The sequence below is a fragment of the Onychomys torridus genome, chromosome 4, assembly GCF_903995425.1.
Source record: "Onychomys torridus chromosome 4, mOncTor1.1, whole genome shotgun sequence".
NCBI lineage: Eukaryota > Metazoa > Chordata > Mammalia > Rodentia > Cricetidae > Onychomys > Onychomys torridus.
Window position 1 is genome coordinate 123,191,830 of NC_050446.1, and position 27,863 is coordinate 123,219,692.

Sequence of the window (27,863 nt, forward strand, 5' to 3'; positions counted from 1 at the left end):
TTTTCCTCCATATCATCTGTTTAACATGTAAAGGTTCATGGGAAAGGGGAGGGGGAGAAAGAGTAACCAAACAAGAAACACTTAACAGCTATTTACGAGCTTTACCTTGTTCCGACCCTTCGCCATCATCACAACTATTAATTGACCAACTGGTGGACACATGTCCCGTCCAACCAGGGTGTCTGCCCACATCTACTGACCAGCCAAGGGATAGCAAAAATTCTAGGAAATGTGGCTGAACATTTCTGGAAGACTCCACATTCTTTAAAATCTGAAAGGCATAGCAAGCATCAGTTATGAGGGGAATACAAGGACATGTTAAAAAACAAACATGGAAACTAATGAGCTTTGATACTTTTGACAAATCAAGGCCCAGTTCAGAGTGAATTTGGGAATACATGAGCACAGTGAAAATGCGTGTTCTGGAGTTGGTTGGCTGGACTGGCTGGCCCTTGCTTGTTTCTCCATAGCAAAGTAAGGATAATGACAGTTGTGAAGATTATACGAGACGATGTAAGCTATCCCTCTGGCAAGACAATTACTGAGGCAGGCCTATTTATTAAAAATAAACAATGTACAATGTCCTTGACTTCACAGTTAGCAGCCTACTAAGAAATGTTAATCATGTATGTGCTAACTGTTGTATTTTAAAAACGGTGTGGAGCGGGAAGGAGTCACACCACACAACAGGCCCACATGGGAGGTTTATTGAGGGGAGGGGAGAGAAGGCACAGAGACCAGTCCCTGGAGACGAGAGTGAAGGAAGAGAAAGAGATGGGAGGTGGACAAGGCCTTCCTTTTATAAGGAAGTGTAACTAATACACACAGGGGTGCTCTTAGTAGCTGCAGCTGAGGACATATCCTGTCAGGACCCTAAGGGTAGGACAGAAGATGCCTAAATGCTAACAGTAACAGCCTTGACAAACAGAATAAAACTACAAGTCTCCTACAAATTCAGTAAAGATTAGGTATACCTAATAAATGAATATGAAAATGCCGTTTCCTTAGTCCAAAGAAGGGAAGACAGGCAGTACAGGAAAACAAAGTAATCAGGAGGGTCCCTCTCCTACTGGCCACAGACAGGGGAAACCCTCATTCTCAACAGATTTTGAGGCTGGCAAAATGGCTCAGTGTGTAACGGAGCTTGTTAATAAGCCTGATGACCTGACTTTGATCCCAGAAACCCACATAATGGAAGGAGAGAACTAAGTCCCACAAGTTGGCCTCTGACAGCCATCTACATACCACGGCATGTGGATGGGCACATGTACACAAATAAATAGACAGGAAACCATGAGAAAAAATTAAAATAGTCATTCTCACCTGGAGGTCAAAATGACAATGGTAAGCCTAGAGACATGTTTGGCTGTCACAGTATGACGGTGTTAATTATCAACTTGACAAAATCTGGGAAGAGAATCTCTCTCAGTCTTGGCTATCCGGGAACTACCCTGTAGACCAGGCCTGCCCTGCCTCTGCCTCCCGAGTGCTGGGATTAATGGCTTGGGAAGAGAATCTCAATGAAGAACTGTCTAGATTAAGGTGGTCTATGGGCATGCCTATAAGGGCTTTTATTTATTTGTTTGTTTGTTTGTTTGTGGGATGGGGTTTCACTAGATAGCCCTGGCTATCCTGGAACTCATTATGTAAACCAGGCTGGCTTTGAACTACCAGAGATTCACCTGCTTCTGCCTCCAGAGTGCTGGGATTAAAGGTGTGCATCAACACCACCAACAAAGTATTTTCTTAATTGGGTTAACTGAGGTGGGAAGACCCACCTTGAATGCAGGAGGTTCCATTCATGAGCTCAATTCTGGACTGATGTAAAGGAGAAAGAATACAAGCCTGCATGCATTCATTGCTGGTTCCTGAGTATGGGTGAGATGTGACAGCCCCTTGTAGCCTGTCTGACTTCCTTACACAATGGACCTGCAACTATGAGCTAAATAAGCCCTTTCCCCTCACATTATTTCTGTCAGAGTATTTTATCACAGTAAATGGAAAAGAAACTAAGACACAGTGATAGACCAATGCTGGGATCCACAGCCAAAGACGCTGCTCAATGGTCTGAAATACACTAGGCAGCTCTCACAATAAACAAACAGCTGCTCTTAAGCGTTCTGTTCTAAAAGTAGAGAAAAAGGGATTCTTTTCCAAATTAAAAATGAGAAGAAAACAGGGAGAATGTGCCAAAACCATTTGGAGAATTATCTAAAAATAACTCTGTTGGCTTGCCCTAGGCCTACAAAGTTAGCAAAAGCAAGATCCTAAAACTGCCTTATTTAAAGGCTCTTTACAGATAACTAAAGCAGCTCATCCATAAATCTCTAGTCATTTATACAATACTAATTGATGGCAACACTATGCTCACACACATGGAAAAGCAAAAAACAACAACAACAACAACAAAAAAACAAAAAACAACAACAAAAACCCAGAGAAGTTATAGCCATTACATCTCAGTCTATTGTATGTCACTGCCACAATTATCTTTTGTACACAGAATTAATCTCTATATTTGTTTTATTCACCCATAGCTCTCAATTTTTTTTGACATTAACTTATTTATTTATTGTGTCAGAGAGCCAGAGAGCAAAAGAGAGTGAGAGAAAGTGCAAGTGTGCAAATTGCCACAGCAAGCATGTGAAGGTCAGAACACAATTCTGGGAGTCACTTTCTCTTTCCTGTAGGTCTAGGGATCCAACTCAAGACCACTAGACTTGGTTAGCAGTAAGCTCCTATATCCAAGACTCCATCTCACTAGCCCCTCCTTTGGTATCAGGAAACAGGGTCTCACTATATAACCAGGTTTCTTTGAAGTTTTGACCTTACACTGTAGCCTGGCTAGATGTGAAGTCTGTAAATAAGTAACTTAGGAAATTTAGTCAAGAAGCAGTAAGTGATTCAAATATATCTTGCAGCTTACCTGCTAGCATCCAGAAATTAATCTCCACTGACTAGGAAGAGAAAGGTTTCAGATATTCTTAAGAAGTCTCCAGAAACCTTCACTGTTTCCTGATCACCTACAGTTCCCAGAAGCTCAAGGAAACTAAAAGGGATTAGGAAGTGCCTCAGGGCCTATGTCTTTTATAGGCAGGAGAAGAATTACCTCATACTTTCATGTGAGCAACACCCTAGTCTTACTAATCCAATTTACTGGGGTTCTAACAAATTAACACAAAGTCTCATTGCTTGTTGCCACCATCCTCCCTTCTCAAAAGCTCCAAGCATATTGGCACCATGATGAATTTCATAAAGATGCAAATATTCTTTACCTCTGGAGAATTTATGCTGTGGTCAGTGTATATTCAGAAAATGCTGAAATGGTCTTGTCTCAGACCTTAAAATCAGGCTAGGTCTCTCAGGCTTCTAAGGCACAATATTACACCCCTGCTAACCTGCTAAACTATGAGTGCTTCTTCAGTGTCTGCCTTCCCTTAGATAAGTCTATGGCCTCCTTCATGGCTTCTGTTTACCAGTAACCCTGGAGCCTACCAGAAAGCAGAAACTTAATGAGTGTGTGCTGAGTCAGTAAGAGGATGAAAAGAACTTTCTCATGAACTCTTTAGCAGCTCACTAATGCACAATTTGAGACAGTGCTTCTTATGGAAACACTCTGTAATGCTGGTCAATTTCTACAGGTATTATTAATTTACATTAATAATTTATTAATGTATTAATACAATTTAATGACTTAGGTTAATGATACTGCAATTCCAATCCTTCGATCACAGCACCCTAACTAATCTTCCTTTGACCCTCTTCTCGTCACAGCCACCGTCTAGCCTGTCTCACTACTTGCTTCCAACAGAAACTTCAGATCCCCTGCCATTCCTCTGACTCAACGGTCACCTACATTACACATCCCTTCTTCACCTTCATAGTCTTTTCTGTAACCCACATCCAACTGTGTCTTCCTTCATCATGTTTTATGCTTTACCTCAGCTGAAATAGCTCAGTGTGAAGTTACCTGTAAGGAGAAAGCCTGTTGCTCACTTCTACCTGGCAGGAGCCCCAGGGAAGATGGTCAGGAAGTGTTTAAGGCTGCTGTCCTACTCTGAAGCTTCGGGCCTCGCTCTGGCTCCCTGTGGCTAACCTTCAGATGTTTTCGTTTCCTTTGCCTAGGAGTATGAATTCCTTAAGGAAAAGGACTGACTCCTACCTAGCCATGCTTCTGGAGGGTGGAAAGGCTCAGGACACTAGGCTTCAGAATCACGAGTGTTCAGTTTTTAGATGAAACAAGTCTTGAGCACAGAATAGAAAATTCTCATGTCAAGTACAAACTGCTGACATAAAAGTCTTGTATGTTTATAACACAGATGAGGGGGGAAATTTAGAGTTCTTACCTCTTGGTTTGTTTTCTGACCTGGTTTCATGTAGAAAATAAAAACTGTGTCAAAAGGACGACATGGCAAGAGATCCAGATACCCAATGTCATCAAAAAACCCAGGTATGGTAGAATCGAGTGCAATGAGGTGAGGAGGTAGACGACTATTTGCAGGTTCCTGTTACACAAAAGAGGAGCAATTGTTATCACATTACTCCAATCATAAAGCAGCATTTAGTTTCCATTCTAGTAGAGTGCCTCAGTATAGCTTGGCAGCCAGGGTAGCCTCCAACTCTCTTTGTAGCCTTGGATGTCCTTGAACTGGCACTCTTGCTTCAGCCTCTCAAGTACTAGGATTACAGATGTTTGTCATCATACCCATCTTTTCTCATTCAAATCAATCAATCAATCAATCAATCAATCAATAAATAAATGTAGCAGGGGTATAATCATGATCCTAAAGAAACTACTTAATGTGTTTATACTTCAAGGTATTTTTATTTGCTTCAGATAACTGACATTACAGTGTGAATATAATTTGAGAGCCTGTTATCTAGAAGATAATACTTTACAAAATGTAAAAAAAAAATTTTTTTAGATTAAATTATTTTACATGTGTTGTTTTGCCTGCATATATGTATGTGCACCACATGTGTGCCTGGTGCCCATGAGGCCAGAAGAGGGCATAGGATACTCTTGAGACTGGAGTTGTTAGCAGATGGTTGTTTGTAGCCATGTGGGTGCTGGGCATTCCTATCTGTGTCCTCTGTAAGAGTAGCCAGTGCTCTTAAAAGCTGAGCCATCTCTCTCCAGGCCCTCTAGAGCTTTCTAAAATGTATTTTAAAAACTCATCCATTGCTCACAGAGATGCAACACTACAGTTACTTTGGAAGATAATAAGTGACAGTTTCTTGCCAACATACTGTCTTAAATACAATGTAGCAACTGCATAGCTTGGTATTTTTTCCCCAATGAGAGAAAAGCTTAACCACAGAAAATGATGGACATGAATTTTATAGCAGCTTTATTCATAACTGCCAACATATACAAGCAGCCAAGATGTTTTTCAATAGGTGAATAAACAAACTTGCTTATTAATGAAAATAAATGCATAATAAATCCTAAAAAGACATGGAAGAATTTTAAATGCATTGTTGGTAAGTGAGTGGAAAAATAACAGTCTGAGACTGCATTTACAGGATTCCAACGATATGCCATTCTAGAACAGGCAAAACAACACAGAAAATAGCAGAGACCAGTGCATACAGGGATCTGTGGTGGCAATGGGGACTCTGCACATGATAGCATGCACATGCCAATACATGCATACACACACAAAACCTATGATATTTCAAGAACCTAAAAGTTCTTGAAAAATACAAAATCCATTAACTTTCAAAATTCATTTTTGTTTCATTTTTCTTCTAATCCCTTATCTTCTTTGATCTTGCAAAACAAAATTTTAACAAAACAAAGTTTTACTCACAGTTTATGACTTTGTTGTTATTTTAGAAAAGCCAGTCCCAGGGGAAGTAAGAATTACTCTTTTTCACACAGTAGAGGTTCTGAGCTTGATCTGTTAATATGATACTTAAGGGTTGGGAAACACTGACCACAGATTTTATCTTCCTGATATAAATGGAAGACAAGTAGTAGTAGAAGATTACAAACAGTTCCACGCCAATTCAAGGCAGATTTTTTTCATTTTGATTTTTAGGGATGAGGTCTTATGATGTGTCCTTGCCTAGTCTGGGTCTCTCTAAGGTGGCCTTGATCTCAGAGATCCACCTACCTCTGCTTCCCAAGTGCTGGGATTAAAAGTGTACTCAGATTTTTGCCACTCAATGAATTTTCTTGAAATATAATCAGAGGGCTGGAGAAGATGGCTCCGAGGTTAAGATCACCAACTACTCTTCCAAAGGATCCTGGTTCAATTCCTAGCACCCACATGGCAGCTCAACTATCTATACATCCAGTTCCAGGGGACCTGACACCCTCACACAGACATACATATAGGCAAAACATTAATGTTCATGAAATAAATAAAATTTTAAACAATAAAGCTAAAATATATATATATAGTCAGACCTCCCAGTTTTCCTTTTACTTTGAAATTGTAGATGAGGATCTGTGGGTGTTGGCATGCTGTAGACACCATGTGAGCAGTGTTCACATACCTGTGTTTTTCTGTTAAGTTTCTTCCTGTAGCTCTTGCACAAAGTTTTTTTTATTTTTTTTTAAGGTAAATGTATTTTGTGTTAGTATTTCAGTTGCAGATGGAGTATTTTCACATTCCTTGGGTTGTGTGTGTATTTGTTTTGTTGTTTATTTTTGAAACAGGATCTCACTATGTAGCCTCAACTAGGACTGAACCATGTAGACCAGGCTGGCCACAAACTCACAGAAATCTGCCTGCCCTTGCCTCCAAAGCGCTAGAATTAAAAGTGTACACTGCCACACCTAACTTCACAATGAAGTTAAAATTTTTATTTTTATTTTTTTTATTTTGTAAAGTGTATGCATGCACCTATGTGACAGTCAAAAAAGAACTTTTGGGGGTCAGCTTTCTACTACCCCTGTAGGATCCAGGATCAAACTGTTTGCACAGGCCTTTGCACATGCACCTCTCCCAGATAGGACATTAAGAATTCATCAATTACATTGTACTTTGAGGTGGATCTTACAAATAGCCATTAATTTCTTAACACATTTATTTTAAATATTTTAATGATGGTTACCTAGTTAAGAAGTCATACTCCCTTCAAACTGTCTCCTTTCTAATGAAATCTCTTATGTAGTTTATTTTCATTTTTATTTCTTCATTTTCCCATTGTAGTGTAAGATGTTTCCACAGGGGGAAATCTTCCTCAACATTTATCAACAATTACTTTAGGGCAAAAGTTAAAAAATTCACTGTCTGAAAATTTCTCATTGTTATATATTGCCATACGGTCAAGGTACAAATTACCTTATTTTTATAAAAGGTACCTCTAACTTGTTAGAGGGACTGACACTTCAAAGACCTTTAAGGTATGGACCCATACTACACATAAATTTGGGGGTAATTTTAAGATCAGACCAATATTGTTCTACAAGATCTTGATTTAGCCGGGCGGTGGTGGCGCACGCCTTTAATCCCAGCACTTGGGAGGCAGAGCCAGGTGGATCTCTGTGAGTTCGAGGCCAGCCTGGGCTACCAAGTGAGTTCCAGGAAAGGCGCGAAGCTACATAGAAGAAACCCTGTCTCAAAAAAACCAAAAAAAGATCTTGATTTACTTTATTGTTTGATGGAGTCAAATTATTTTCTTAGTAGTTTTACTAATATTTCCCAATAATCAATTCTCCTTACATCCTTTGACAAATCATACTACACTGTAAGAGAATTCATTTCACATGCTACTGACTCATAATTCAATTAGTATTCTAATACTTTTGTATATATATTCATAAAATTGGTTTGCAGTTGCTTTTTAAAGTATCTAATATCTTATTTAAATTATTAGAAATATGCTAAGATTCATAAGAATAAACTCTGGTAGAAAAATTTTTAATGAACATTATTTTTTTAAAACCTTAAATATTCTAAAATATTAACATGAATAGAACAACTATACTCTCAGGAACAAGGCTATTGAAGGATTTAATAATTTTCATCCTAAATATTTTGATTTACTGCTTCTACTATGATAATTTACTCCACTAGGAAGATCACTAATCATTTGTAGGCTGGATCTTTGTTTTGTACCTTCCTTATTTACTTCTGTATCAATTGTTTTGTACTAACTGATCATTTATTGTGCATTTATTTAATTTATTTGAAGATGGTCACACTATAAACTGGTTTGAAACCCACTTTGTAGATCAGGCTGGCCTCTAAGAGATTAAGCTACCTGCTTCTGCCTCTCAAACACTAGGAAGATTCAAGGCGTGTGCCATCATGGTTCTTTCCTTTTCCATTTTAAGAGGTTTTATGTTTACCACATACATCTCAAACTATTTTCTACATTATAAAATATATTCTCTCTACATGCTAAATCAAAATCGAACACCAATGTCTTTCTGCTTTCCTAAAAAAAATTAAATGACCTATGGCCAGGTCAGATGCACTTTTCAGGTAAGTTTTGTCTACCTACCTATCTACAGTACTAGGGCATACAGCCCCAGTCTATTTGAATTTTCTTTAAAAACAGGCTCTCACTATGTAGCCCAGGCTGGTCTTGAACTTTTGTCTCCACATGATAAGCACAAGCCACCATGATTAGCTAATCTTACCAACTATATAACATATAAATATGGCTTGTGTTACAATAGTACAAAATTGGGGCTGAGGGTGTAACTCACTGGCAGGGTGTTTGCCTAGCATGTGCACGACCCTGTATTCAATCCTTAGAACTATAAACCAAAGACCAGACATATTAAATTAACAGATGAAAATTTTAGAGTACTACAGAATTAACTTCATTCTTTTAAAGAGTACCATGAAAGAGCCAATTCGGAGCTGGACTTATCACTGAAGCAGTCCCTTCACAGGTGCCCTGTCCTGGAGCCCATACTGAACCCACAACAGCAGCACAGAACTCCACTGACTTTCATGCAGAATAAGTGTAAGCTGGGTTTTTTTGTTTGTTCACTTGTTTTAAACCATTCTTCATTTTGATAAAAGTATTACAGCTCGATGGTTAATTTGTGAATACATTTATTCATAGAATTTCCTAAAAATTACCTTTAATGCCTCTAAGGACAAAAATCCAAAGTGAGAAAGGAAAAGGCGGGCTGTCTGGAATTCCTGGGCAGGAGGTGGAGGCTTACAATCCGTAACAGGGTCAGGGAAGCTTCTCTTCTGCAATTCTCCCTCGCTCTGCTGTTCCAGGTGTATTTCATAAGCAATCTGCTGGGCCATACCACTTCTTAATTTTTCATGCCTCTCTTCTAACTGAAAGAAAGAAGTCCGATATTTTTAAAGGATTCCCTTACAATGAAGTAAGTTTCTTTTAATTTTAAAACAAAAACAAAGTAAAACACAACAAAGAAAACGCTAAGTTTTATTGGTCAACATTATGTTTCAGTTAAACATAGAGCACAGAATTAAACAAACATGGTTCAAAGTTAGATCTATATCCGAAAATTCTTCCCCAGACCCCAACCAATTGCTTCTTCATCTCCTGGCTGTTAAAGACACTAAAACTCTGCTCTTGGAGGGGCAGAGTTGTTTTCTCACTGGAGCCTGAATGGTTATCTGCACCCAGCAGTATCTATCCTTGGGTTTTAAACTTACCCATATGATTCCTTACCTTTTGATCAATCCTACTTTAAAGTTTCACCCCCTAATATGTGAAGATACTTCTAAACAAACTGGCTTAATTATGCAACCACCTCAACCTTAACTACTTAGATCACACATGAGCAAATGCTTCTGGGTCTCAGATGTGAGCCACTTTCAAGGGTTGTATTTCTCTTCAATCCCAACCACACTTCCTGTACTATCCAAATGTATGCCTTTACTACCAGAGTTTGGCCATGTTATCATATACTACTGAAACCTATTGTAAACAGCCTAGGCAGCCAAGGACCCTATCTCTAAAAGATGTTTAGTTCTTATCAACTGCCCAAATCTACACATCCATCCTCTGACATGTCAAGGTCCAGATGACAGAGACTCAAGTAGTCTTCTTCCTCTCCTCCCTAACACTAAAGGCAATGCCTCACCACATATACCATCTAAAAATGTTTACATTTATCCTTTTAGAAAGAGCTAACAGTAACTTGTCTTACTTCTTCAGTGACAATTTCATGTAAATCTGGAATGCTCAAATCTGCTTTTACAAAAGGAATCTTGTCCACCTCTTCAGGAAATGGTCGATGTTTCACAGAATATTTAAATCCAACATCATTTTTAGGAACTGGACGAGGTTCTGGCACAAAAAGCTGTTAAAATAACACAAATGACATTATGGGTATTACACATCATCCAATAACTACCTGTGATGATGTATCTTCTAGTCCTGGTTCATGTCGCTGGTCTGCTTTAATGCATCTATTTTCCTAAGCAGGCATATCACCAATGCTCAGCAAGAATCTGCACATGCTGTACTAATGGTACAAGTAAGAAACCTATATACTATGTACTGAATTTCATTTTTCTAAAAATGTTTGTCAATTTATAGATTTCATGACTAATAAATAGCTTGCAGACCTCTAGTGCCCAGGCCTCAGTCATCCACATTCAATTCTAAGTTAACGACTAAGGCAGTACAGAGTTTTAAGACTCAAACTTCCAGCCTGGAGTGGTGGCACATGCCTTTAATCCCAGCACTTAGGAGGCAGAGGCAGGCAGATCTCTGTGAGTTTGAGACCAGCCTGGTCTACAAAGCAAGTTCCAGGACAGCCAGGGCTGTTAGACAGAGAAACCCTGTCTCGAACAACACCCCAACCCCTCAAAAAAAAAAAAAAAAAAAAAAAAAGTAATAATTTAAAAAGCAGTATACCAAATGCTTATTTCTTTAAGCTGTTCATTTTATACAGAAAGAAAAGTGATTTGAAGGAAACTCAGTAAAACATGAACTATCAAACTATGGCTAGCTCTCACGGAAAAGTGACTACAAGTGTTTTAACATTTCTTTTCTTATCTGAACTTTCCAACAAGCAGAAAATAGCCACATAATTTTAAATACTATGAAATATTGCAGTAAATTGTATAGCATAGTAGCAATTATACAAAGTGAATCATGCAAAACAATGTGAAACTAAGTCCTACATGTTAGACCTCTCAAATTTTCCCCATATATGATGTGCATCTGACTTTTAAAGCTGCAAAGAAATGCCTGGGACCACTGTTTAGAATAGTAGTCCTTATTCCTAATTGAGCATCAGCATCACCAGGAAAACTTTGGAAAACTACCCTTGACTTACAGGTACCTGTAAGGAGTTAAGTAGTCCTGGAAGTCTAGGTTCCTAAGATGATTCTTAAGTAAATTCATTGACAGAGGACCTCGCTAGGGATAAGAAACATGTAACCTTTGACTTATTGTTGGTCTGTTATTTAGCCTTTAAATCACTCCCACACACGGATGCACACACACACACAATCAAATGCACTCATGTATATGTACTCTTGCACACACTGTAACTTCTGATGTACCTTCTGATTTGCTTTTGCTCCTCTGGGTAAAAGGCAAAGCTGCTGAGCCCAAGCAAGTCTTCCTGACATTCCCCGGACCAGCACAGTGACAGAGGGGAAAAAATCATCTAGAATAAAATGGATGTGTAAAAATTTTTACTTCAGATAACAACCATTTAATACATAACCTGCTATCACCTGTAGAACATTTCATGATCAAAGCCCTAGCACAGTGCCTCCTAAACTGCAATGCCACAGCAAAGTTCCACGAGTACTACTATCCCGCTCTGTACCAACCACTTTATTTTAACTTTCCTAACATCCTCACATACCTCTACACATGTTTTGGTGAAATGGTATCTATCATGGCAAACACTCTTAAACTTCCAGTGTTGAAGAGAACTTTGATGAAAGAAAACAGGCTGGTTATGTGCAGTGTTGACATACATTTGCTCACTGATTGGGGTCCTGCAACTACAGGGAGACACTGTTTCCTCCCAGCAGAAGTTTAGGGATGGAGACATGTAAAAATTCAGGATCCTTTTACTTTCCTTTCTTTGTCTCAGTTATGGGAAATAAAAATGGGTCAAACTCTTTCATTTCTTCTGTGATTAACTATTTCAATAAACAGAATGTTCTTAATTGTATAAAATTGTTAATTTTTTATTTTATTTTATTATTATTATTATTTTATTATTATTATTTTTTTTTTGTAGAGTACCTATGCAGTAAAATTACTTGGAATAAGAGTAAGGCAATCCTAAAAAAAACTTGCAAGAGAACTCAGAAGCTTAAAGGGATTTGAAGGATTTGAAAGGATTTTGCAGGCTGTTCAGCAGATGGCTTAGGGGTAGGAGGGTGGTGGAATAATGAAAAGAAGGCAGCAGGGAGAGAAAGCCAGGCAAGCCTAAGCTTGGGGTAAAGAAGGTAGAACTGACAGTGATGAATAGTGCCATTCTATTTCATATTATCGTCACTAAACTTAACCATAACATGATGGAAATAGTATCCTTCTATTGTAATCAGTTAGGTCTCTCTCTTTGTAGAATTATGACATCCTGCTTATAGTCAACAGAAGCTGTACAGCACTCAAAGACTCTGCTTATCTTTGCATGTGGCTTTAGTCACTGAGGAAGTCCTACTGTGGTGGGACAACAACAGAAAATAGCATTGTTTGGAAAACCTGAATTTGAATCCTAGTTATATACTTCTCAAGTTACCCTAAGCAAATCACATGCCCTCTGTGAGCCTCCTAACTGTGGGATAGTGCGTGTCCTGTCAATGAACAATCACTGAAGGTTTTTCAGCAGATCACATCTACATGCTTAAGGATGAACACTATGGTGCAAGGAGAGCAGTGGTAGGGCAAGCAGATTTTGAACTGCAAATGGGGTATCACACCAGGTAGAAAGAAAATGTAACAAATCAATGTAAGAAATTAATAAGGCCTTGCATTTAGATGTATTGGAAGGAATCCAGAGGGAAGATTCAAGAGTCACTGGGGCAGTAGAGACACTAAGACTAATGATATGAGGAAGGAACAGGAGGAGGAAGCAAAGATGACTTCTCAACTTTCTAGCTTGTGTGGGTAGTAGTAACCGAAACAGAACAATGATGGGTGAAGGGAAAGGGACAGAGGGGCAGGATCCAAGGTTCACAAGGAAAGACAGAATGGCAATGATTTTTATAAACAGTAAAAATAAAATATCTCACTAAGGTAAACTTTACATAAAAGTTTGAGACACTTTGCTATTTCAATCACACAAAAAGAATCTTTAAACAGTTCTACTTCATTTGCACAGACTATTTTTTGACCTCTGTTTCTCTAGTGATGTTATCCTATAGCTTCAAGTCTTTCTGACAAACAGTTATCTGGAAGTCACAGTCTTGGCTTCCCTGAGAGAACTGAGCACACACTACCTGAGCAGTAGAGAGAACCAAGAGTGCTCCAACTTACTCTGCTCATTTCCAAGCGGTTGCTCCAGCATTGCCAGGATGACACTGTTATCCAAGACAAAGTACCGGAAACTATGCTTGTTTATGGTTGGCAGCCTGGAGTATTTGATCAGAGTGGTCTCATTCACCAGACTACAAGGAGAGGCAGGACCACTGGGTGAAGGAAATGCGCCAAGCAACTGCATGATACTACGGAGAATGGAATAAAGAACAATTAATTCCCAAGGAAAACTCCAACTTTACCTCTTGGATCTATGTATCCTTCTGCTCCTCTGAATTAAGTAAACACAGCTATGCTTCCTGTTCACAGGTCAGATTTATTCCCTATGGCAAAAAAATTCCCTGGCATGCTGAGTGGAATCTGTACCCCAAGAATGAAAGGCCACTTTCCCAGATGCTGGGTAACAATAGCCACAGCTTTCAACTGTCCTAGGAACTGCCCTCAACAATGGATGCCTCACTAAGGACCACTCTTCTTCTTGGGACAGGCTACATCCAACACCTGTTTAGTGCAAGGTTCCTAGGTCCCAGTTCCCTCCCACTAGAAAGAACACTCAGGGTCAAGTCAGCTTGAGCATTGTGCTGCAACTGCCTCTATTGTCCAGCAGTTTTGTTCTTCTGCCTGCCCAGTCCTGCTTTGTCCCAACAAAAAACTGAAAGCAAATTTCTTTTACCCAGGAAATATGACTAACTATAACTCCAAATCAGGAAGCTCCTAAAGACACATTTAAAACTCTGCTTGTGTGCTCCAGGTTTCGGGATTATGATAGCCAAAGTATCTTAGGCCTAGAAAAGGACAAAAAGATCAGCCAGACCCCATCACATTTCAGGTAAGGAAACTTAAAGTTCCAAAGAGCTAAGTGATTGTTAAGAGGCTAAATCCCAGGGCATGCTGCCTTCTTCCTGCATGTCCAGGACTAGATAGATTCTCATTTCAAGTAAGGAATCTGAGGCACTAACAGTTAAATCTCAAAACTGTCATAAAGAAATCTATGATACAAATACTTTATAAAGCAGAGTTCCACTGATCAAGACTTACCATTCAGCAATGTTTGCATGTGTATACAAGGTGTGTATACACTTATGCACACACAGAAAGGGAATAAAGATTTATGCATATAAGCAATGAATTTAATAACTCATCTAGCTCTTTGTGTCAAGTACTGTTCTAGGCACTTTATATACATTTTATCATATAGTTTCATAGTAACCATATGAAATAGGTACCATCATTATTTCCATTTTTTATTACCCTCATTATAATAAGAAATTGATGCTCAAAGAAAAAGCATTCTAAATTTAACAGATTTTTACCATGTAATATCAACATGGCCTTTCACGTGCATCTCATACAGAAAACTATTTCTCAACACATTGTGTTTATATGTACATACATGAATGTGTGCTGCATATGTGTTGCATGCATACATGGGGGGTGCATATGTGGAGGGCAAGAAATGTCCTGTTCTATCATTTTCTACCTTAATCTCTGGAGATAATGTTTCTTGATGAATGTGGAACCAGGCTAGCAGCCAATAAACTCCAGTGATCCTCCTCTACCTGCCTTCCCTTCTAGCACTGAGATTCCAGGTACGAACACAGACAGCCATGTCTAGTTTTTCACATGGGTACAGGAGCTCTGAAGCCAGGCACTCAGGCTTGTACAGCAAGTGCTCTTACACAGTGAGTCATCTCCACAGCCCTCGACACCATTTATCCACCACTCTTCAGCTCTCTAAGCTCTCTGATGATGGAAGGCACTGTTGCCCAGCAGATGGCTTCCTCGCAGTGCAGGACTGCAATAACTCAAGGAGTGAGGGACTCAGTAAGTTCAGTATTCTAATGACTGTAGAAAACAGGAGCCAGCCCAGGAGACTAGCACTGAGAACAGAGAGAGATGCCACAAAGCACACAGGCCTGGTAAGCTTGTTGTCTTGTTCCATCTAAGATCTAGGATGTTATCAAACAGGCTTCTGGAAGAGGTTAGGCCAACTAGATGAAATCATTTCCAGCCTCACCACATTCTTCTCTTCCCAGAAGTGAGTAGACTGGAGTCTACTGGAGTCATTGGAGTAAACATCTCTAAAATTAAGACAAGTACTTGACTGTGTCATGATAAACCTGTAAATAAAGATTAAAAATCCTTGTGAACCTGAAGGAGTCTCTGCTAATATACTCTGAGGTTCAACCTCTGCTTTCTATAAGCAGTGTTCTGACAAGAACATAGAAAACAAGCTCAAAATGTTTGTTCATGCCTGTAATACCAACATCTAGGAAGCTGAGACAGGAGGATTGCCATGAATTTGAGGCCAGCCTGGGCTAAAAAGTAAGAATCAGCCTCAAAAACAAGGAAGTACCAGTAGGATGACTCAGTGGGCAAAGACTATTGCTATCAATCCCAACAACCAGAGTTGGATTTCCTAAAACTCACATGAAAAGGAGAAAAAGACTCTCAAAAGTTGTCTTCCAACACCCACATGCTCATGCACACGTTTTGCTTTGTTTTTTAAAAGAGCAGGTTGTGGAAGTGCATACCTTTATCCAAGCACTCAGGAGGCAGAGGCAAGAGAACTCTGAGAGTTCAAGGCCAGCCTGGTCTACAGAGTGAGTTCCAGGACAGCCAGGGCTACACAGTGAGACCCTATCTTAGGGAAGGAAGAAAGCAAAATAATTAAGAAAAAAAACCAAAACCCTACAACAGACTAAAACTTAACCTGCAAAGATCATATATCAGAATTAGAGTTAGGATTTTAAGACTACAGATAATGTGGAATATCCTACAAAAAGAAATTTCAGCGTTCCCAAACAAACAGGCACAGGATGAGAACAAGCACAGAAGAAAAGGAAACACGCAAAGACCCAAGAGTCCAGTTAACGTAATGTTTGAAGTCTTGCTGCTGTCTCCCAACAGAGGTTGATGAAATACACTGTTCTACGGAGTCTGAAGACATTCCGATCCCATGTAGAACACTGTACTCAGTGATCTATCTGTGAGAGATACACGCTCAAAGCTATACCAGTTGAGTGACAGTATGATAAAGGCATGCAAATCCATGTAATACGAAAACCACATGAAGGCACTAGCAGAAAGGAACCAGAGCAACATAAACATTATCTTTGTATACTGCTGCTGCCTGGAGAAAGAATTACTACCAAAAGTCTGAACAAGAACCAATGAGAACAAGTTAACATGAGAGTTTGATATAGAACATCAAGCTTTTAACAATTAAAACGAAGTGGGAAATCTTAGGGGCTAGACTCTAAACCCAAATTGAAGGCTAAGCTTTTAATAAATGCATCTTAGGCAGCAGGACCACTGAAATGACTTCTAAGAGCACAAATTCTGAATTTATACTTTAATATGCCATGGTCTAGAAACCCAACAAGTTAATATGTACTTTATGAATGTTATTGAAGACAGACTGGCATGTACCAAATAAACTCAGTATGACTGTGATAGTGTGGAACACAACACTACGTGAGACAGGCAGACAATGAGTGTACAGGTAGTGAAAAACATTGTCCTTCAGAAATCAGAGTAACAGAAAGAGGATTATACAATGAGCTAGATTTACCATGAGCATGGAACAGTATATGACGCTGCCTGAAATACAGGAGAGATGCATAAGCAGGTATGAACACGCCCAGTTCACCACTACAAGTGTCCAAACTATGGCAAGGGAGTACTAGGGAGCAGTGGTGGGAGCAATCAGATCATACCTGGCCCTCCACCAGAATTCAGACTTTGTAGAAAACAAGAGATCTACTCAAGGTTTTTAATCACTCAAACAGTAGGATGAAATAGTGTTGAAGAAGAGTTTAACCACAGAGAGTAAGACAAACAGGAAGAATTAAAAGACTAGAAACAGAAACCATGCAAGAAGTGAGGTGACCTAGTACAGAATACTATCTAAGGCTTCAGGGGACAGTGGGAAGTCCTTACAACGGTAAGTGTATTTCAGGCAGCGTCATATACTATTCCATGCTCATGGTAAATCTAGCTCATTGTATAAACCTCTTTCTGATATTCTGATTTCTGAAGGACAATGTTTTTCACTACCTGTACACTCATTGTCTGCCTGTCTCACGTAGTGTTGTGTTCCACACTATCACAGTCATACTGAGTTTATTTGGTACATGCCAGTTGCTGCTGGTCTCATGAGGAACGACAGAGACAAATCCGAGAAAAAAACAACTGAAAACAATGGTAACAGCATGCCTTTAGGAGGCAAAAGCAGATGGATCTCTGAGTTTGAGGCCAGCCTGGTCTATATAGTGAGTTTCGACAGCCAGAAACAGTGAAACCCTGCCTCGAAAAACGTCAAAACAGACCAGAACAACCAATGGTGATACTGACAAAAAGCAGTAACTGAGAGAGAACAGAAAAACTGGTTGGGAACATGCTCCAAGATGGAACTCTGCACTGTTCAAGAGTGGAAACCAAAGACATCCTGACGGACTTGGTAACAGAGACAAAACAGCAAAAAAATAAAATAAAACCAGAGCCATTCAGAGAACTATAGTCTGAGGGAGAAAGAGCCCAGGCACATAGCCAGTCCCCAGCAGTAACTATGCTCTCACAGGAACAATCAGGCTAGAGTGGAACAAACTTCTTGCAATACAAAGAACTCAAAAACTCCTAGTGAGCAAGATTCTCCCCGCTTATCTCCTAGCCTTCTTCCTCTTCCTGATACATTTGGCACTTCATGGCTTCCGGAGCCCACGTGCTGCACACACACACATGCTGTCATAGCTATCCTCATCAATTTTCTAGCTATTAGTTAAAGCTCAACATAGGTACGGAAAGTCTAGCTGTTACCAGAGTGCACGGTTCTAAAGAAAAGCAAGCATCCTGAAAAGTATGAGCTAAACCCAAGAACAACAGAAACAAATCCAACTAATCTGAATATAACCCAAAGAAAGGACACTGCACTCACAAAAGATGTCAGGATCTTAGGCAGAGCTGGTTTACACACAAATCTTCAAGCCAGCCCTTACTAACCTGACACTCTTCCTTCCTATGGCTGTTTTCCTAGGTTTTCATTCATATTCATCCTCGAATGAGCCACATAATCTATGACTCCATGCAATCTCTACTTATTCAGTCCCTTCAATCTGCAGATGGGCCCAAACTCAGTCCTCTTTCCAGGCCCCGATCCACCAAGTACAAAGGACTTTCTCAGCTCTTTCAGCCATTCTTTCAAAGAAACCACCCCTTGTTCCCATGTGACATACATTGTTAATTGCCTGCAATACTGCTCACAGCTCAAATGTTGCCCATCCTCTCAGTCGGGGTCAATGTGGCTCCATAAGCATGTTACTTTGCTTTCACTTTATCTCAAAGTTCTCACACTTCTTCCTCCCAGGTCCCTGCCATTTGATTTGTATCTCTTCTTTGGGGGCATTTATATCCACCTGATATTGAAGGACTTCGTGTTTCTATTCATCTCCCTACTCAACCAGATAATATTCATTCAGTAACTGAATCGGACTTATCAGTATGATTCTATTACCAAGCTTTGACAAGGGAGTTTAAATAAAAACAATCTTAGCTGAATAGAACATAAAAGATGTAGTAGAGACTGGCACTGGGTAGCAGATCTGATGCCGTGACATCTCTAGGCTTAGCCACCAAAGAAGGAGAAGAAGTAGCTCCAAGACAATGCCTGGCTCTAATATGAGCTGATCTGAGTTAGTTATCAGCCAGCATGGAAATACAAAGATCCCAATTTTTTGGTTTCTTGTTGGTCTAAGAATGAATACAAAAAGAGTATTTCATTCCATTTTGTGTTTGGAGATGTAGTACCCTACAGGGGCTATTACTCTGTGCTGGACAAGGAAGACAGAGCAACACAGACCACTGCTGTCCTGTCTGTTACAGCTCAGTCTTCAACAGCTGCTTCCATACCATGTTAAAGTGGCTTCTGCAGCATCCTTCACCCTCATGGATGCAGGGTTTGGCTCTTTATCACCTTTGTACTTGACCTCTTGCTCACTGTTCTTGGACTTGCTTCCTGAGATACCCAGTTCTACAATCTCCAGTACTTCCTTAAGGCAATCCTAGAAGGAGGAAAAGACAGAATGAGTTTTTAAAATGAGAACAACTCTGGAGAGTTGGTTCTCTTCTCCATACCATATGGGACTCAGTGATCGCACCCACATCATCAGACTTGGTGGCAAGCACTTTCACCTGCTGAGCCATCTCACCAACCCCAATCAATTTTTATACACATTACTTAAGAGAAGACATGGGAGCCATAACAGTGGTTATGTTTTGGGGCGGAGCTCATTTCTAATGCTCTTTAACAGATATGTTTGTACCATAATATAATAAACTTAAGCCTCCATCAAAAGAACTAAATTTGTGTGTTCAGAAGGAGACTAAAGACAGGTTTTAATTTGATCAGTTACAGAGCTCAGAAAATTGCCATGGATTGTCACAAACCCTGAAAGGCTAATAAGTAAAATAGATTTAGAAGTAATTTCGCCAAACCCAGATGGTTTAAGACACATCAGATTACCTAATATATCAAAGAGGTTAATTAATTATTTTTTTGAGGCAGGATCTCACTATGGAGCTCAGGCTGACCTCAAACTCACTATGTAGACAAAGCTGACACTGAACCCAAGACCTCTGCTTCTTCTTCTTTTCTTTTCTTTTTTTTTTTCTTTTTTTCTTTTTTGTTTTTGTTTTTGGTTTTGGTTTTTGAAGACAGGGTTTCTTTGTGCAACAGCCCTAGCTGTCCTGGTACTAGCTCTGTAGACCAGGCTAGCTTCGAACTCAGAGAGATCTACCTGCCTCTGCCTCCCAGGTGCTGGGATTAAAGATGTGCGTTACCACCACCGGGTCTATCTCTTTTTCTTAAGTGCTAGAATTGCAAGCAAGTGCCACCATCCCCAACAATTGACATCTTAAAATAATTTATATTTAAAACTATTTTGTGGGGCTGGAGAGATGGCTCAGGGGTTAAGAGCACTGTCTGCTCTTCCAGAGGTCCAGAGTTCAATTCCCAGCAACCACAGGGTGGCTCACAACCATCTGTAAATGAGATCTGGCGCCCTCTTCTGTATACATAATAAATAAATAAATCTTAAAAAAAAAAAAAGCCGGGTGGTGACAGTGCACACCTGTAATCCCAGCACTTGGGAGGCAGAGGCAAGCGGATCTCTGTGAGTTCAAGGCCAGCCTGGTCTCCAAAGTGAGTTCCAGGAAAGGCACAAAGCTCAACAGAGAAACCCTGTCTCAAAAAAACAAACAAACAAACAAACAAACAAAAAAACCAAAAAAACCACTATTTTGTGTAACAGATTTTCCTATGGCCCAGGCTGGTCTCTAAATCATTATGTAGCCAGGGATGACCTTGACCTTCTGCTCTTACTTCTACCTCCCAAGTACCTGGAATTACAAATAGGCACCATCATAGCCGCTGATTAATGTAGTGCTAGGGATCAAAATGAGCACTTCAGAAATGCTAAGCAAGCATTGTATTAAACTTGGCTACAAGTCTAGTCCTATAAACAATTTTGATATCATAACTTTAAAAGCTACAATGAAAATAACTCGCATCAACAATATTACTTACAAAGATCTCTATCTTTCTAAATAGCCAGTGACCTTGGGAAGCTCGCTGTCACTGAGCTCATATGCCTGCTTCCCTGTGAGGTACAGTGGCAGAGAAAACAGACTAGATACCTGTATCCATTTGAAAGTGCAGAAACCAGTGAGAAATACAATGTTTCAATAAAAGCAATGTTTACAGCTAAGCTGTACCCTCCCTTTGCAGATTCACAATTAAGTGCCCTTCTTTGTTTGATAACAGGAAACCAAGTAGCTTTAATAGCTATCTCCAGTCTGCCATCCTATCAAAAAAAAAAAAAAAAAAAAAGACTTTTCTAGATCCAGCAGTTGTACATATGGGCTTACAGCAACTGTGAACACATACAAAAGGCTTGAGCTTGCTCAATCAAAACTCCAGCACTGAGGTGTGGAAATAGGCAAAAATACTATCACTAGCTGGGGAGCTATTGGCATGTGTGATCATATATGATAACCACTGGGAGAGATAGAACCAACTTTCCGCAATGACATGATCAGTGGTAGGTGACTGTACTCCAGGGCAGGACCCACTTCCCATAGTAGCTAGGAAATACAAACTGGACTCAATATAGGGACAAAAGAGAGAGGGGAAAAAAATCTCAGAATTGGGTAGGTAAGGAAGTCAGGGTAGATCTTGGTAAGAGGTTGAGTATGTTCAAAATACACTTTGAATTTTTACAAGAATTAATGAGAATATTTTTTATAAAAGAAGTCTTGCTGTTTCAGAAAAATTAGGCAAGGTCTTTTCTTTCATAAAGCATTTCTCTGTGAGATTGTTTGGAAATAAATCTAAGCATTATGATAGTTTTCAAGTTATGCTCAAAAGAGAAAGTGTCCTACTGAAATCAAACAAGCACATTCAAAGTATATGACACTGTACTTAAATTCAGATATTCTCTTTTAAAAGGTATTTTCTCAACAAACCATTTTATTCCTACTTGGTGTTTCAAGACTGAATAAGCTCACCTTTTCATCCAGCATATCAGGGTGCTCTGTCAGCCAGACACAGAGACACTGAAATGCTGCCACTATCATGGAGTGCAGATCCCGGGAATGAAGAGGAGCTGGCCGACTGCACTGGTATACAATATAACTGCACACAGAACTGATGGCACGCTTTCGGTCTCCCAAGTCAACCATCACCTTCACCTAAGCATGTCCATTTAAGGAACAAAACCAGTTAGTTAGGAACCATTACACCAAGCATTTGCCCTGCAACTGAGCCTATCGGATAATGTGATACACAAGAGGCCTTGTTTTTAAATATTATTTATATACAGGAACAGAATATTACAGATAAACTACAAAAAAGCGGCATTCTCAAATCCTAAAACAGTACTTTAGCATGGTTGTTCACACCTTAAAACCTAAAGCTCTTGGATGCACTTACTCACATTGTAAAATGTGCAGGAATAGCCAGCAAAGGAACATGTGTGTGTTTTAAAGTCCCAAACACAACCTCATAGTGATGGTTTTTGCTCTGAACAAAGTCTAGAACAGCTTAGAAGGCTCAATTATCTATCACAGTAAGTTACACATGTTCAAAGTATGTAACCTCCAAGAACTGTCACTACAATCAGATAATAAATATAAGCATCACCCCCAAATGTCCTCATGCACCTCTGTAAGCCTCCTCCCATCCCTCTTATTCCCTTTTGTGAGTTGCTGCTTATCTGCTATATAGTAGATCAAACTATATTTCCTAAAATACAGTAAGTTCTATAATATCTATTTTGGGGAAAGGTATTTAGCTAGCTTCTATTTAGCATAATTACTTCCAGATGTATCTACTTTTTGTAATTTTTTTTACTTTGTATTGAGTGTATTCCAGTATATGAATACAGAACAATTTTTCTACCCAGTAACCTGTTAATGGACATCTGGGTTATTTCCATCCTGTGGATATTACAAATATAGTTGCTATGAATATTCACATCATTGACTAGATGTATGCTCTCTTATATATTGGGACTGGAATGACAGGGTCATTAGATACATGTATTATTAAATTTTTAAGGATCTGCCAAATTGTTTTCCAAAATGGTTATTACAATTAACATTCTCATTAACAGTTAGTTTCCCTATATCCTGATCAACATTTGACATGGTCAAGTCTTTTTAAATTTAGCCTGTGTTTGTTTGTTTGTTTCTTTCTTTCTTTCTTTCGTGTGTGTGTGTGTGTGTGTGTGTGTGTGTGTGTGTGTGTGTGTGTGGTGTATGCATATACATACATGTTTCTATGGGTACATGCATTTGTGTGCATGCGGAGGCCACAGGAGGACGGCTGGGTGCCTTTCTAACACAGTGTCTCTCAACCTTCCTAATGTTACAACCCATTAATACAGCTCCTTACGTTGTGGTGACTCAATAAAATTATTTTTTGTTGCTACTTCATAACTATAATTTTGCTACTGTTATGAATAGGAAAGTAAATATCTGTGTTTGCTGATGGTCTCAGGCGACCCCTGTGAAAGGGTCATTCAGCCCTCAAAGGGGTCTCAACCCACAGTTCTATTGCTTTCTACATTATTCCCTAGATGGGGTCTCTCACATGACCTAAAGCTTCTTGTTTCAGCTAAGCTGACAGGCTAGGAACTCCTGGAGTCTGCCTATTTCCACTGCCACTCTGAGGTCCATGTGGTCGTTCCTGGCTTTTTAAATGGGTGCTGGGAATATGAATTTAGGTCCTCTTGCTTGCACAGAAAGCACTCTTACCCTAAGCTATGCTTCTAGTCCTCAATTTTAGCCATTCTATTGCGTATATAATAGTATTTCAATGTGAATCTAATTACATTTCCCTAACAACTAATGATAGTGAGGTAGGAAAACTCACCTTAAAGGAGAGTGGCACTATTCCCTGGGTTTGGGTCCTGGACTGCATAAAAAGGAGGAAGCCAGCTGAGCACAAGCATTCATCTGCTCTCTTCTTCCTGACTGCAGACTCAATGTGACTAGCTGCTTCCAACTCCTGCCACCTTGACATCCCCACCATAGCAGACTGTACCCTTGAACTGTGAGCCAAAATAAATCCTTCTATCCTGAAGCTGCTTTTGTCAGGGCATTTTGTCACAGCATGAGACAAGTAACTAATACATTTTTACATTTAAGTCTACAATCCATTTTTAGCTGATTTTTGTACCTACCATATACAAAACAGCTATGAAACCAAGTTTTCTACCAGTACCACTAGTCAAAAAGACTACCCTTCTCCTTGCAGTTATCTTTGTACCTTTGTCAAAAACCAGACAGCCGGAGCTGGGCAGTGGTGGCACACGCCTTTAATCCCAACACTCGGGAGGCAGAGCCAGGCAGATCTCTGTGAGTTCAAGGCCAGCCTGGACTACAGAGTGAGTTCAAGGAAAGGTGCAAAGGTACATAGAAAAACCAAAAAAAAAAAAAAAAAAAAAAAAAAAAAAGCCAAACAGACAGCCACATAAGTGTGGTCATGAAGTCTCAATTATAGAACACTGATCTATTTATTCAACCCTGTTCTAATACCAGACTGTTTTAATCACTTTATCTTTACAGAGAGTCATGGAATCAGGTATTATATATGATAACCCAGGTCCAGAGCAGTGCTCCATCCAAGCTAACTGCATCTTAAACTGAAAATAGATCACAAGTCACAGGGAACAGCACCTTGCTCTCTGTATGGTTTACCATGTCTCATGAATGGCTATTCTAATGTTTAAATCAGCAATTGCTCCTCACATATCTATTACATTTGGGGATTTTTGAGTTAAGTTCCAAGTAGTGTTCAAAACACACTAAGTTTTCTTGTCTATTTTGTCTCTCACAGTTTGTAAAACAACTTTGAAGTAAAGGCCTATGCTTTATCTCAGACACTACCACTTCTGTGATGAGTACCACTATATGAGCACAATGTATTTTATATTTTCATCTCATCTGATCCTCACAATACCAAGTGGTATATGGAAAATAATCTTTTCCATTTTAATAGTAAAAAGTACTCAGATGCTAGTGAGGATATGGAAAAATTGGAATCCTTGTATGTTGATGAAAGGAACGAAAAAGAACTCAGTAGTTGTGGAAAACAATCTGCAGTTCTTCAAAAGCTAAACAGAATTACCATAAACCCAAGAATTTCACTCCTTAGTCCATACCCAAAAAACTGAAAACTGATATTCCAAATAAATACATGTTCCCATACACCCACAGCAGCTCTACTAGGAAGAGTCTAAACACCTCTCAATTAATGAGCAGGCAAACAGTGATAATTACTCAGGATGGTGCTGTGCAATCCAAAAAAAGGGCTGAAACTCAAAAAATGACACACATTACATGATTTTCCTACTGATCCCTTTCAGTGAATGATCCTGCGTAGGTAGAGCCAAAGAAACAAAATGAAGATCAGTGGGTGTCAGAGGAGGTGGTGGCCGGGAAAGTGGGCAAGAAAGCAACTGCTGTGAGTCTCAGGGATTTCCCTCCGAGGTGACAAAAACATTTAGAAATGGAGATGGTAGGTTGCAGTACACTGCAAATGTACTAACAGTCACTCAAGCACCTGCTTTAAAATGGTTAGTTTATGTTACATGAATTTCAGAGAGAGACTGAGGCTTAAGTGCAAGTGAACCCCATTTCTAAGGTTCCACAAAACTGAAATAACTGTGAGAGAAATATGAATATATAGTCAATTTTTGCTTAATACTGATAACAGAAAATAGTAATCACAGAAATACTTATGATAAATGCTCTTTATAAAAGCAATAACTACACCATCATGTGCAAAGAGTCATCAGTACTGAAATGTTTTCTGTACAAACATCCTTTGCACCTATTTTTCATTTTGCAAAATTTCACTTGGAGGCTCGATTTTATATACTCTGGATGTAAAATATGCACATGTACTGACAATCCTAAAATACCTACACAAAGGGGGTGGGTGTCAAAATACAAAAAAAAAAAAGGCATGACACAAGCCTGCTGAACTAAACTATGGGACAGTCCTCACCTTTGCCAGGCCAGAGAGGAGTTCTAGAGCAGCCAGGGATATGCTCATGTCTTGCCGCCACTGAGAGTTGAGTCTTTGGGTGACGAGATGAATGCTGCGAATCAGGAGCCCAGCAGCTGAATCTGTATTAAGAGCTAGGATATAACCCAATGCCACATCCACAGGGAGGGAAAACAACTAAGCATTAGTAACAGAAGCACAGCATTCCACCAGGCACAGACCACAGCAGCCACAGTGAGCACAATGGGCACCCACACGGAGCTATGCTCCCCACCCACCAGCCTGAGCACCAGGCCTGACTGATGGTGTGCAAGGCACACATGGGGCTGGACCAGCTTCTAGCTCCCAGTCCACACTCTGACAAAGAAAACTATGGACTTGGCAGTTTCAGTACCATCCTTATAATGAAAAATGGTGTCTTTAATTTCTAAATGCATAACTTGTAGAGTTTAATTTTCAAAAAGAACAGTGAAAAGGCAACCAAGTATTTCCTTAGAGTTTTACAGAGGCAAGAATTCATCCTGATAGCCTCCTCAGATGCTAGGAATTACCTTAAAGCATCTCTTGAAATGATAGGGTTTAAACCAGTAAAAAGCACATGCAATGCCTTTTCAAAACCCATGTTTACATTTAACTCTTAACCACTATTTTAATACCTTTAAAAAGGTTAAATAACCAAGTCACTGTTTTTACTTGCACTTCAATTTTATATTTAAAGTAATTATTACTTAGTTAGGAGTGAGTTCCAAGAAATTAAAGGAGGACAAATTAAATTGTAATTAAGGGGGCATTATACCTGTGGATCCTATCAGAAAGAGGGCAGTGACAACAGAAAAAGGAAGGATCATTAAAGAGACAGCCATGCGACACTGACACAAATCTGGATCTTTTAGTAAAAACTATGACATAACAAGCAGAGCTCACTGTTGGAACAATCAGTTCAAACACTAATATACGACACATGCGGTAACACGAAATAGCTTTAGTTTTAAAATGGCTTAGAAACAAGAATCAGTTCAACCTAGAGAATTCCTAAATCTACACAAGGAGTGACAATTTAAATGTACTGAATAGCCACATAATGACTCTATGTATTTGACATGTTGACAGGTAATGTATCATAAATTCAATTAAGAAAGCATGCCTCATGAACACGGCTCATGGATTCCCCAGATGATTACAAAGTTAGGCTCACATCTAGGGAATCAGATATTCTAATCTCAAGGAATAAACACAGATTCAATCACTATCAGCATTTGTGCATAAAAAACATTATAAAGTGCTCACTTTTATGTGAGCCTGTAATCACCAGCACCTGGTACAGAACTCAAACACCTCATGACCTCTCATCATACACATCTGTAAGATCTAACAAACTCCAAAATGAGCTACAAGAAATCATAACAATACTTTTTCCTTAGTTTTTTTTTTTTTTAAACTAACATCTTCTGTCAATTATACCTAAGTAGATAAAACTTTTATTTTTTATTTTTGTTTTCGATTCTTGGAAAGTTTTAATTTTGTTTATTTAGTAAATAGAGGATTAATACACGGGTACTGCTAACAGACTATTTTAAACACAGCTCACCGTAATCCCTTAGGAGAGCTTGAGCAGGTCTCTCACTATCAGGCGTCGTAGGTTCTGTGCTTCCTCCACTTGCTGAACTAATGCCACTGTTAGTGCGACTATGACTCTTCAGGTTGTTTTCTCCACCACCCTAGTCAAATGAAATGAACAGTTTACAAGTATAAAAATAAGTTATTAAAAATTGGTTAGATAGCCAAGTGTTGCTGGTGCATGCCTTTAATCCCAGCACTTGGGAAGCAGAGGCAGATGGTTCTCTGAGTTCAAGGCCATCCTGGTCTACAAATCAAGTTTTAGGACAACCAAGGA

The 27,863-nt window shown here is 39.3% G+C and overlaps 1 protein-coding gene across 12 annotated transcripts in view; it reads right to left on the reverse strand.

The window, feature by feature from the left end:
* The window catches only part of Ralgapb (Ral GTPase activating protein non-catalytic subunit beta), a 90,789-nt gene that overhangs the window by 20,467 nt on the left and 42,459 nt on the right, over positions 1–27,863 (reverse strand). For 3 of the 12 annotated variants that reach the window (XM_036183182.1, XM_036183189.1, XM_036183183.1), the window contains 12 exons: positions 27,558–27,687; positions 26,766–26,774; positions 25,970–26,103; positions 23,831–23,872; positions 21,964–22,146; positions 19,309–19,460; positions 13,402–13,589; positions 11,466–11,572; positions 10,100–10,252; positions 9,051–9,260; positions 4,347–4,505; positions 106–271 (listed from right to left, as the gene is read on the reverse strand). In XM_036183182.1, the coding sequence (XP_036039075.1) occupies positions 106–271; positions 4,347–4,505; positions 9,051–9,260; positions 10,100–10,252; positions 11,466–11,572; positions 13,402–13,589; positions 19,309–19,460; positions 21,964–22,146; positions 23,831–23,872; positions 25,970–26,103; positions 26,766–26,774; positions 27,558–27,687 (1,633 nt within the window). The remainder of the gene's footprint in view (positions 1–105; positions 272–4,346; positions 4,506–9,050; positions 9,261–10,099; positions 10,253–11,465; positions 11,573–13,401; positions 13,590–19,308; positions 19,461–21,963; positions 22,147–23,830; positions 23,873–25,969; positions 26,104–26,765; positions 26,775–27,557; positions 27,688–27,863) is intronic. The other 9 variants (XM_036183193.1, XM_036183195.1, XM_036183191.1 and 6 more) reach the window with 7 other exon arrangements.